Raw genomic sequence first — 13,026 nt, 5'->3', positions numbered from 1 at the left:
CTAAAAACCTGAAAATGTGAACAATATTTTATTTATGATTGGGACCTATAGAGTATACCTCACATACTCTATAGACACTCTGTAGTACTCTATGTACTCACATATAGAGTATGCCTCACTTGCAGGTTTTGGCTGCATAACAGTGTACTTGGTGCATCTGGTATTTGAACTATTCTCTCTAGTGAGGTCACTCTGAGCATAACTACCTAAGATTTTTTTTAAGTACTTGGCAATGATATTGATGTTCGTTATCCCTTCTGTCCATTTTTTTAGCCATTTGGGCAGTTGAGAATGAGGTTAAGGTGTAAAATTTCAAAATTTACTGTGAAAGAAAGTAAGGAGAATTTACCAGTTAGCCCTTGGTATATCTGTGCCTCAAAGTTAAGAATTTTCTTTAAATCAGATTTTGAGTGATAGAGATTTCTCTTAGAGAAAATGTGAAGAATCCATCTAGAAACAAACTTTAATTCCCTGTATTAGCAGAGTCAAGTTATGATGACCTTGGATACACTCTAAACCAATTTTTAATGATTACTGTCAGAGCAGCTCTTTTTCTCTTGAAAAGTAACGGCCTATGATATATTGAAGGCCAGATTAAATCATCCCGTCTCTTCCTTCTGGTCGAAGTCTCTAAAACTGGGAAAAAATTACTAGCAGTTAAGCTTAAGTATGAAAAGAGGCATAATGGGTAAGATGTATAGAATAAAATTTCAGTGTAGTATAATGTACTGTCTAATTGATCAAAATCCTACACAGATCACAAAATTTTTTGTTATACCTATACATATACACTGTGCATATATAGGTGTATATATATGTGTACATATATAGGTATATACCTATAGCTATGCAGTGTGTTTGTGTGTGTGTGTGTCTGTGCTGCTGAAGTAGATTACAATTCTGTAATCAAGTTACATTTTATGTGTTTGGGTTTTTTCCCCTGTATCTGGTTTTGTGCATCATGGACTTCGTGTATTCCTAAACGCTAAAATTAAAACAGCTTGTTGGTAAAGATCAAGCTAAAATTTTGGTACTGCAGTATGGTTTGTTTACATCTAATCTCAGAGAACTAAAATCTTAATCCTGTAGAATTTTTTTTTCTTGGTGCATTAAATGCTATTACTTTGGTCATACTGTGTGACATTTGTGTAATAGCCAGTCGTCATTAATGGTGAGTAGTATTCAGCAGCAAGTTTTAATGATTAGAGAAGTGGTCTTTTGTTGTGTGTCTTGTTACTGGCCTTAAATTAGAAAAACTAAAAAACTAAACTTACTTGAAACAGGCAGGGTGTTTGGAGATTTTTTTGCTTATTTCAAAAAAAGAAGTAAAGTATGCTCACCTGTGTGACCCATTAGAGACTCTGCAAGGCACTTATTTAAAAGGAAGTGAGGCAACACAGCCAACAGGAAATGCAGCAAGTATGAGATGAACAAAATTCGGCCTGAGAGATCAGGAGGAAACTGAGAACAAGGTGTTAAGCTCCACAAAATTGTGACAATAGTTGCAAAAGGGTTTTTTTCCTAATGCTTATTTATCTGTGATTTTTGCAAGTAGGTTTTCTAAGATGATAAACAGTTTCTTGCTTTCTATAACTTGAGATTTTTCATATGTATTAAACTAGATATTTGAATTCTAGTCTGTTCACTCAGCTCTTCATACCAGCATTTACAGTGGTTAATAGTGTTAAGAGCCACATAATTACTTGGAGGATGGGGTGAACATTAGGACATAGGGAACTTGCAGAGTGCATGGAACTCAGTGTCCTGGAACTGTGTGTGGTTGGTGACATACCACCAAAAAACCCCCAAGCTTAGTCCCAGGGAAACATTTGAAATGTACTAAGTGAAAAGCTCAGTGTGGAGCGTTGTACTAATGTGTTTTTGTACCTGGAGTTTCTGGAGTTATGTACTTATTCAGAGGTAATTTAGCTGCTCTTTGGACTCTTGGTGAACATATACAGCGTAAACTTTCTCTTTTGGTGTAATTCTTTATTTTCTTAGTGCCTTTCCTTATATAGGTATATTAGAAAAACTGTTGCATGCCCGTGTTTTTGAATATCTGTGGCATTTTTGTGTACTGTTGCATTGTCAGATTTAAGAGGTTATTTGTTGGTACCTTCAGAGAAATGAAGTATCATCTGCCTAAAATGGGGCAATGTTTTAAAGCTCCAGCAGGTATGTTATCCTGCATGTTGTATCATGTTACAGCAAGCTATTAAAAGAGTTTACATGTGTTTAAGTGCCCAAACAAAAACATCCCATCTTGCTTTGAGACCCCTCTTTTTTTGATGTTCCTTCTTTATCCATTGATTTGTCTGTGTATTTCATGCTGTTGGTCTCCCTTAACTTTTTTATAGATGACGAGTTGTACCTACTTTTTGCTTTGCATACACTGCAACTGCAATGTACAGCTTCCTTGCGTTGTGCAGCTTGAGTGTTAGTGTGCTAAATACTTGTATGTTATGTACTAAGTCAGTCAATAAAGTTTTAGTGCAGATGGTTTCCACCTTTTTGTCCCCAGCACAAGAATGTAACATCCTACAAAAGTGGAATAAATCATATTAACTCTGCCTGCAGGGTAAGGGTTGGGGGCAGAACAGGGAGGATATGGAGGTTATACTGTGTATGCTTAGCTGAGCATGACTTGCATTGGAAACTTCAGTTTTACTTTTGTTGAGTATTAGAGTAGCTTGTTGAATAATTAAAATGTGCTTCACTAGCAGAAGGAAAAAAATCTATCAACAATTTCCACTGATGAATTTTCTGACTTAGACAAGCACTTTTTTGTGAAAGTGTCTTTCCCTGTGAGACCATATGGTTTTGCAAGAAGTTTGAGTATACAGTTTAAGCATTGTTTGTAAATTACAGCAGAAGATTATTTTCTTTCAAATTCTTGTGGAGAATAGCATTGAAACTGATAGTTGAGGTACTTTGATTTTTACTATATTTTACTTGATTACTTAGATTTTTTTTTCCCCAAAGTCAGTCTGGCACTTCTGTTCCATAACATTTAAATAGGATTTAATACTTTATATGAAGTAATTGCATAGGCAGAAGATGTATCAAGATAAATAGTTGTATATGTACTATATGTTGCATAGTAAAAAGGGTATTAAAAACATAACTTAAAAAATATGTATCATTCATACGTTTGGAAATCTTAAAGTGAATTCTACACTATATCAATACACTTTTCCTAAGAAGGTGATATAGTGGATATTGAAGTAACCACAGATATCCTTAAATTAGAATTTAATTTGAAGTGTCTTTACTTAAATTTGCGTCAAATTATGCAGGATTGAAGAGGCTCACACGCTCTTAAGCAGAGTAATGCATGAGCTCTAATCATATTAGTAGTCCTCAGAGGATAAAATCTTCTCTCTATTGCAAATTATTGAAGGTTTTCTGTGAGTGGTATGGCACTATGTTTGGATTGATCTGATGGTCAGTTCCCATTAAAGGCCTTAGGACATCTGTTCCCACTGCTTCATGTGCATCCTCGGGAGTCAGTTGAGTTTGTGAGTTTCCTAAATTGGCCCCTGCACAATTGTCTGAGCAGCAGGGGCAGCTCAGTGGAAGTAGCAGAGTCAGGGCTGCTATTTTCAGTGACAGCTGGTTGTTAAATAGACTCAACCTGCAAAGTTAAACCTCACCTTCACATTCCATGACATGAAATACGTGTCTGCATTAAAATATTTTCACTTCTAGCTTGCTGTGTCACCATATATTTCACCCAGAAAAGTAAGCACTTTTTGATGAAAATAATTCCTGTTCAACAGAAAGGAGAAAAAAATCTATAATTTTGTGATTTTTTTTTTTCATAGCTTTGAAACGGTTTTTTGTGCGATCTTGAAATCTGATTTTTTATAGACCTCTGTAAGTAATTTCTAAATTAAACATAATTTTCTTAATTGTAGTTAATTTTTAAAGAAATACTTTTTCCCAATATTTTAAAGAAACATGAATTTTGTTGCTTTTTTCCTGGTTTTATTTAGTTCCACTCTCTGTTTATAATTCGTATATGGGGACAAAAGAAATTCCTACCAAACATGCCCCCTCCACCAACCATAAAACCACAAAAGCAAAATATGCCAAAAAAACCCCAAACACAAACCAACTTTCCCAAAACCCACAAACCAAAATAACCCCTTTTGAATTATGCCACTGGATCATTTAGTTAGGTGCCAGTATTGTTTGAATTGCTGCCTTTGGCGTGTTGTAGCTTCAGAAGTAACATTATTATTGTTGCTAATAGAGAGCTGAGTTGAGTAACAGACCTGTGCTAAAGATGCTCAGGTCTTTGACCTATCTAATGTTGGTTTAGCATTTCAGGAAGATCATGTTCCATGTGTGTAATGATGAAGACCTTCAACCAGTTCACTGATTTGGCTTAAAATATTGACTACAACCCTGTACTGGTTGAGTGTAGTTTTTCAGTGATATATAATGTATGAGAATTTGTTGTCTTAAATAGTTTCGAAGGATGTACTTTTTAGATATATTTTCCTTATTTTTAGGAATTGTGCTTTTATTTTTCTTGATGTCTGCATGTTTTTCATAAGCAGCATTTTAAATTTCCCTTTTTACAAAAAAAAAAAAAATTAGACTTTTCTTCTTCATATATGGTAATTACATAGTTGAAGTGTGGGTGGAAGGAATAGGAAGTGGCTTTGAACAATTTTTTGAATGGAAATACATGGTGCCATCCCATCTCAGTTAATACTAATGAGCTATTCTACTTGCCCCAGCAGTGATGGGCATTAGTTAAAATAAACTATGCTCTTTGCTCCTTTGCATCTAGCATAAATTTTAATTTTATTTTACTAGTGCTGTAAGATGAAATATGCTAATTCTTAGAAAATACATTGCAGTAGCTTTTCTGTTCTGATAACTGCATCACTGCAGCATATACAGGAAATGTCTCACAGGCTATATTAGTATTGGAAGAGAAAGTCATGTTTGTTTCCCTTTTATAGCTAGCCAGTTCATGGATTTTTCACTCTTTTCCATTTGCAGAGAACTTCTAACATTTTCTTTTTTTATTTACTTTCTTATTTTGAACCATAAAGAGTCCCTGAAAAGGACTTGAGTTTTCTCCAATTGTCTTTTATCTAAAAATTTTAAAATACAACCTCAGTCAAATTTCTGGTTTTTTCCCTGATTTTTTTTTTCTTTAGCATACACAGTGTTAAAACATAAATTTGTGTGCAAATCACAATTAGTGGTAGTGCAAGAATGCTTAACTCTGGAAAAGAATTTTGTGTTATTCATCACCCAAATGGAGGAGAACTTGAAGAAGTAGGGGTGAGGGGAAAAAAGTTTGTTCCTTTTTCTGTGACTTAGATTCTGTTGATTCTTGCACTGTTTTTCCTTTACTAGGTTGTCTTACATTATGGCTTCTTGAAATTTCAGTCTCAAGTGTAAACAAGGAGTAATTTATGTCCATCATAGGGTAAAAAAAAAGCCCTAATTCCAACTCTTCATGCCTCTCAAACATCTTAAAGAAGCAAAATAGGGCACAAGCCCAATTTTTTTTTGCTTTTCAGGTCTCCTTTAAGAGCAGAGACAGCCATGATGCAGCAATTTTGGAGGTAGAGGCAAGTAAATGTTTTACTTCTTGTAAACATTCCAGTGAGTTTTTGCAAATCACCTATTATTTGAGGAGACTCTGCTTGAAAAAGAACCTCAGCCTCTCCACCTTTCCTAAATTTGCTTTGTATGATTCGATGTGAGGAAGAATATATTTAAGCTTTTATTGATTATAGACAGGTTTCACATCAGTTACACACTGTTGCAATACCCAGTTGGTGTAAAAATATGTAGCTGTAATATTAGAAAGGTTTTTGTGATAAAAATAGTTGAAGTTTTGTCTTTTGAACTGATCTACAAAATGAAAATTTGTTGGTTGTGTCATAAGTGATTTTCTTCTTGGGAAAATAAAAGAAGTGTTGATTGTTTCTTGCCCTCAGCTGCTGGTGTTCAAATCAGCTCTTTGGTGTTCTCACTTTGGACAGTTGAGCCACCTCTTATGTACTGGTACAAAACATGTGACTATTTCTGTGCTAGGGACATTCCTGAAAGCTCACCTTGAGTTTCTCCTGATGACATCACATCCTCTTGAAGGCTGTATTAGAGGTACAGGCAAGAACTATCCATCTGTTTTGCTGATTTTTTTTTTTTTTGGACCTTCCTATTCCTTATTGTGAATAAAACCAGACAGTTTGCATTGTTGCATAAAAATACAGGATTACAAGTTTGGGAAAGTTTTGCTAAACTTCTGTTTTGGGAGGTGGGAACAAATTTTCTAGTCCATGTTAGAGGGTTACAGTGGGAACAGCAAAGAAGCTAGATTTTAGTCAGCTAATGTGAGAAAACAGTTCAGTGGGAAAAAAAAAAAATTCTAGTTAATAAGCTGTATTGATCCAAATTAATACTGTGCCAGTCTGAGAAGGGAGAAGATGGGAAAAAGGAGGTGGGAGGTCAGGACCTGTCAGTTGGCAGTAGAACCCTGTCATCTCTTGGAAATGTAGTTTGAAAAAAGCTGTAATGCTTGTGCTTTTCTGAAGAAGAGGAAACGCTTATATTGAAGAAATTGACCTTTCTTCTACCCGTCTCTTGAGGATGTGAGCAAAGTGTGTAATTATTTTTGTCTTCAATTCATGTACAATGCTGTCTTATTTTCTGAGGTGGATGAAACCATTGTAAAATGTAAGAAAAGCTTCCACATAATGACATTTTCTACCCAGTCTTACCTTCTTCCACTTTTGTATTTCAGAAGTATATTAGGTTAAACTGGAAAACTTTCATTTGATTTTTTTGTGGGGGCAGATAAGCGTGCAATCTAAAAACGTATATAATGGATATTTTAATGAAAGAAGCTTGTAACTTGTCTTTTGAAGAGCAGAAGCAGTTTTTTTAATAACTTTTTGCATGTTTCTGATAGTGTACTGGAATTTGTTTAAAAGTTGCTCTTTTTAAAATAGTGACTTGGGTAGCACATCAATGATTTACTTTGCTTCTGTAACTTCATACTGTAATGACATTCTGTTTGTCTGTATTGGTTAGCTGAGGAAATGTGTTGAAAAAGACAGAACCTGAAATTTGTCATAGTAAGCCTTAATTTTGCTTATTACTTGACTTGCAATGGAGCTGTGATAATTTGGTTAGTTATAGATCTTAGTTGGCACACTCAGTTTTACTCAAAATGATACAAGTGAATATGTCAGCAAATTCATTATTTAATGAGTTTTTTAGAAAATTACATTCCTTTGGTGAATGTTTTTGTACATTTTACCAGAATTTGTGGGATTCAAAAAGTTCTTGTGAAACCAGGTGTCTTTTTGGAAGGATAATGAGGTGTCCTAAACAGCAGTTGTGGGATTGCTAATTGAATGGGATCTTGAAGGAGGCACATTTAGAAATTCTCTCCTGAAACCAGTATAATGCAACTGCTGTGATATTTGACTGTGAATCAAAATTATGACTAGCTAATACTTTCTTTTGTGCTTATGTAATGAGCAAGAGGTTTATTAAACATTGTTTTCCAATTTTAAAAGTGGACATAATTTTCACAATTACTCCTTTACATAAATTATTTATTTCATTAATTCCACAAGGTTTTTATTTTAAATGTGTTGCACAGATGCTATATATAGAGCTGATGCTAGTGTACAGTATTTAAAATTAACTAAAAAAAATTGTGGTTTTCAGCTCATTAAGTATAGAAAGTGAATAACAACTTCCAAACACGGACCTTAAGGACAGGTTCATTGAAGGACCAGGGAACTCTCTGTGAAAACCATCAGAGAGAGTATGAGGAGTTGCAATGTTAAGGTCATATTGCTATGTAGTGTTTTTTTGTTTTTGGTGGTTTTTTTGTGTGTTTTTTTTTTTTTTTGTGGCATTTGTTTGTTGGAGGGATTAATTTAATTTTTGTTTGCTTTGGGTTGTTTTTTTTTTGGCGGTTGTGTTGGGCTTTTTTGTTTGGTTGTTTTTTTAAAATCACTGGATTGATGCTCTCTGAGCAGTGAAAGGAGATCCTGAACATCTATCATTTCTGTGCTGTAGGAAAGGTGTTCCTAATTTATTATCAGTGGTATTCTCAAAAGTCATTTAATATCAGTGCCAAGCTAGCACTCAGCTATACAGTCTTTAACTGGCATGACTATTACTATGTTTTAATCCAGCCTTGGGGACATGTGGCGTGTGCTGGAATACTCCTCATTCTGTAGTCATCCTAATGAATAGAGTAGTTGCATGAAATTGGTCGTAAAGAAGGTTTGGAACAGTGGTCACACTTTTGAATTATCTAGGTGGTAGCTTGGTTGTGTCAAATCCCCTGCAATTGTTGCAAGGATTTGAGGCAACTGCAGCAGTAAATCTGTAATTACAGACTGTGTGCAAGGTTTCGATCTTAAATACAGGGAAAACTTGTGCGTTGAGATTATTTCAGGCAGGAGTTCTGAATTCTTTAAAGGACTCAGCTTTAGTTTGTTAGCCAATTTTTATTGTCAGTTCTGTACTCAGCGGCAAATTTGTTTTTTCTGTGTTCTTCGTAACAAAATTTCATTTATTTTTAAAATATGTTCATTTACTTAATTTGCATTAATATCTCCTGTGAAACTACACATTTTTAAGAAGATTCCAAACCTTTCTAAGCGAACTTTATTTTAATCACTATGCTGTGAATGACAAGGTTTTTTTCTTTGACACACCCTTGTTAAATACATGGGACATAGTGTGCTAGTTTCTCAGGTAAGCAGCTGAGATGTAGCATTTGAAGTGGAAGGAAGCTGACTGCTCTGCAGGCCTAACTCAGAGTGGAAACTGAATTTTCAGAATACTTAACTTTTAATAGTAACGTATGTATTGCGGCAAGATGACATTTGGTGTATGTGGCACTTCTAAATGCCAGCATGTCCCCTGGGCAGTCAGAGCAAGGGGCTCCCCACCCTGAGTATCTCTTGGGAGGGGCTGGGCTGCTGTGTGTCCTGCCAGAGGTGTGACTGACAGCTGGCAGCTTCCTGCAGAGGGAGATCTGCCTGTGCCCTCCTCTGAGCTCAGCCTGCTGCTTGTGGAATGTGTCACTGAGCCAGTTCAGCTTGCTAAACAGGCAAAACCTAATCTGACAGCACTGGTTTGCGCTGTGTTAACTGGCTCTGGAAGGCCCCAGCAAGAGCTGCTGCTGGTACAAAGAAGAGGGAAGGAGAAAAGAATGGAGCCACTTCTCTTGTGAGAGTGAGCAGTTACCCTGCAGCTGTGTTAAACTGAAGTCTGTGGAGGAAACCCTTCTATACAAGAAAACTCAGAATAGTTCTGTCTTGGGATTCGGGACAGTTTCTTTCTCTGAAGTGACAATGCAAGATTAGTATTCTAATTATAAGCATAGACATTGCATCTAAAGTTGTCAATATTCACTGAAGCAACCACTTATGGAAAAGTTTGGCCTGTGTTCAGCATTCTGCTTTCTTGTTGGCACATGAGGCACTTTTAATCCAAATGTACAGGATAGCATTTAGCTGCCTAGGCACTTGAGTCTTCTTGCTATCTTGACACACCTAGAGGAAGCAGGAGTACATCTTTGAGGAAATCTCCAATGAAGATTCATCCTAAGAAATGAAACAAGAAAGGCAAAATAAGAAAAATACTAGGTATTGTCATATAAGTACTTGATACATTTTTCGCTAAGGTCAGGATTGCACAAAGCACTTCAGTTTATGTATGAGAGCTGTTATAACATTGATTACATCCCTCCCTCTTGCCCTGTTTTTTCCAGTCTGACTCTGCCTGCTCTTGTCAGAATTTGGTTCTTCTTTAGTTTCACATCCAAATCACAAAGAACCATTCTCAAGAATTGCAAGATACAGATTTTGAGCTAAAACTCTGGCATTGCAACCATGTCAGCCTGGTCCTAGCAATAAAAACCGCTTTGCTTTCCTGCACATGGCCTCTTTCCTGCATTTGGCTGCATTCTTGTAGCCCACAAGTAAAGTTCTGTTGGCAAAGTCTTACAGGTTAAAGGTATATACTCTATCCTTTCCCTTCCCCAACCTGTCCCTGAACCATTCTGAAAAAAATCAGTGATGTTGAGTGTTTGTTTCAGCTCTTCTATTTTCTTCTTTTTTTTTTCCTCATTTCTCTGAGCTGTTAAACAGTTTCTTTATGGCTAGGGAAGTTATTTCAGATACTTGAAGTTACTAAACTACTACCTAGGTATGTTTGGTTTGAGTCATGAGTCTCTTTTTTAATTGCTTTGACAAACAGTAATAACCTAAAGATCACAAATATAAAGCTAACATATTATTGTTACAATAATTTTTTTTATATTACAAGTCGCATTTGAGTTTATAGAAACAGTAGTAACTTCATGTTCTTAAACCGATGTCACATTTTTGGGGGAGGTGAGGAAATAGGGAAGAATTTTTAGTTTTATTTTCTTAAATTTGGCTTCTATGCATAGTTGTATGCTGCATCTGAAACTTGTCCATTATATTGTGAGCTAAGAGGTGGTGCTTTTTAATTTTCTTGGCACACTGAGGTTATGTTAAGGTGTTCCGTGTAAGTTTACGTTAAAACTATTCTGCAGTAACATCTTTGTATATTGTGTGCAAAGTTTGGGAGTTAGTGAAATTTCATTTTTCTTACTAAGTGCTAAGCAGTCTCAGAAATTACGTTAATGTTAGTATGGTGTATTATTGTAAATGTTAGCAGCATGGAAAATGGGGAAAAAATTCTCTCTTTAAAAAGTTTACAGTTATTTTGTAACAAAAAAAGCAAAGTGTTGGCAGGAATATACTGCAGTTTTAGGAAGTTGTCTTCAATATACTCCCTTAAGACCTTCACTAAGATTTACGCAGAGGAACCCCATTGATATATCTTGTATATTTTATCCACGAGAGGCATGTGTAACCTCTCCTTGAGGAAATGCTAATAGCAGAATGGTCGGATTTTCAGGCGAAGGCTGGGCCACAGGACTCTGGAAGCAATAGACAAATGGAGAGGAAGAAAGTAGAAGTGTGGATGTGTTGGCATTAAAATGCAAGGTATCAGCAGCTGCTTATTCTGGCACTTCCAAAAGGTCACTTAGCTGTTATATTTTTTCTCCTCTTGATGTTTCTTTTCCCTCCTTTTCTTTAAGAGGTCTGTAAATTCAGTTTGGAAAGAAAACCCAGTCACTTATTCCTAATTTAAAAAAAAATCTGACATTTCGAAAATTTCTATATGAATTACTGTAGTTTTGTCCACTTCATAGTTTTTTACCGTAAATGAGTGAAAGTTTCTGGAATTCGTGTTTAGATTAAGCAGGAATAGCACCTGAAGAGAAGTGTGAGTGTGATACTTCTTGACCCTTTCAGTTTGTTCAACATCATGTATATGTGGAGCTGTCATAAAAGAGCAGGAGCCCAGAGGTTTGAGGATGAGTTTAGCGGCGAAAGAGATCAATTTAACACTGAATTCAAATTATTGGTGAGGGGAATGTTAATACATTGGCCAGGTTTGCTGTGCGAAGCAGCAGTCAAGTCAAAACAAGACAGAGGAAATAAAACATGGAATGAAGAAATAAAAATGGCTGAAATGCCGTAAAGACAGATGCCACAGTTATGTGTAGCAGTTACTGTTGATGAAAGTTACAAGATAGTGCTTCAGAAGAGGAAAGAAAATGTTCCAGAACATGAACAATTACACTACTAGTCTAGGTGCTGATCATGCCATTCATTGATCACAAAAGTATAATTTGTTTAATATTTTTTTACTTGGTGAAGTGCTAGTGTCTAATGCAACATAGAGTGCAGTATTCCAGATACAGCATGCTGTAAATGGCATTCCAGATTGGAGTCAAGAACGGTGGGTTGGGGTTGGGGTTTTAGTTTCTCGGTTTTTATTTGCTTGCTTGGTTTTCTCTTAACCATTAACAAAAAGATTCTCAGAGAAATACCTGGGAATGGTATACTGTGTAGACTAAAAGACTGAGAAACCAATGAGCAGACAGTTTTTCCCTGTAAATACAGTTGTGGAATAGTGATAGCATTTTACTGTAAACAATACAGTAAGTGTTCCAAAATATGAAATCACTGCTCAGATGTTTTCCTAAATGCCCAAATCATTAAATCAGAGGTGCCTGTGATGCTTTCTACCATTTGTGTTCATTGCACAGATGAAAGTAAAAGTTTCATATTAATGGAAAAATGAAAAACAAGGATGATTACCTTGAAGCTATAAATAAGGGTACACCTCCGTATGCTATTCATATGTTTTACTTAATCATTCACAACTGCAAAAATCTTCCAGTCCTAAGTGACACAAGAACCTAACTCCTGATTAAGTCCTTTATGGTTGGGCTGGGGATGCCTCCATTTTTTTTTTTTTTTTTTTTTTTTTTTTTTTTTTTTTTTTTAATTTTTTTTCCCCTCACCTTCTGGGCAGTGATTTGCAGGACGGCAGCATGGGAAGCACCTCTGTGTTCTGTGTTTCTGTGGCCCAGTACTAGGGCACTCTTGGAACACCACCTGGTGAGGCTGGTTACTTTTTACCTGAGGCAGTACTAGGGTCTTGATGCTCAGTTCCCAGACGTGTACAGAACCACTGGATAGTTACATTGCATTTTCTTAGAGATGCAACTTCTTTCTTGAAGCAAATTTCCTGAAGTTGCCATGCCTTGAGTTAGTTTTGGAGTGCATATTAGGTACTTTTGGATGTCAGCACTTTCAGATCTCCTAGTATAAGAATCCCAGATGCAATATGGTCATCAGATTTCTGTTTAATTAAGACTATTTTGCCTGTCAACATGAACTTTAGCAGTGTTTGTTGCCCTGGTAAGTTTTTGGGTGGAATAGAGGTGTTAGCAAGGCTAACTTGGTGTCCTAGTCTTCTTCTTGGGTAGAAGGAAATAAAATGGTAAATTAAAACATAGTACTGGAATACTACCAAAATAAAAACTCAAGATATACAAAAGAATCTTAATGTACTTAAAAGAGTAAATTCAATAGTATTATATATAGTCACTATGATATTAGTGACATGTTGGTT

At 35.8% G+C, this 13,026-nt stretch overlaps 1 protein-coding gene across 10 annotated transcripts in view; it reads left to right on the top strand.

Moving 5' to 3' along the window:
• The window catches only part of QKI (QKI, KH domain containing RNA binding), a 150,767-nt gene that overhangs the window by 80,097 nt on the left and 57,644 nt on the right, over positions 1-13,026 (top strand). For 5 of the 10 annotated variants that reach the window (XM_068185228.1, XM_068185229.1, XM_068185236.1 and 2 more), the window contains exon 4: positions 5,547-5,597. The exons of the other annotated variants lie outside the window; for them this stretch is intronic. In XM_068185228.1, coding sequence (XP_068041329.1) covers positions 5,547-5,597 — 51 coding nt within the window. The remainder of the gene's footprint in view (positions 1-5,546; positions 5,598-13,026) is intronic. 10 annotated transcript variants of the gene reach the window in all.

The sequence above is a fragment of the Anomalospiza imberbis genome, chromosome 3 (assembly GCF_031753505.1).
Source record: "Anomalospiza imberbis isolate Cuckoo-Finch-1a 21T00152 chromosome 3, ASM3175350v1, whole genome shotgun sequence".
Taxonomy (NCBI): domain Eukaryota; kingdom Metazoa; phylum Chordata; class Aves; order Passeriformes; family Viduidae; genus Anomalospiza; species Anomalospiza imberbis.
The sequence above is the reverse complement of the archived record's forward strand: the minus strand, read 5'-3'. Positions and strand labels throughout refer to the sequence as shown.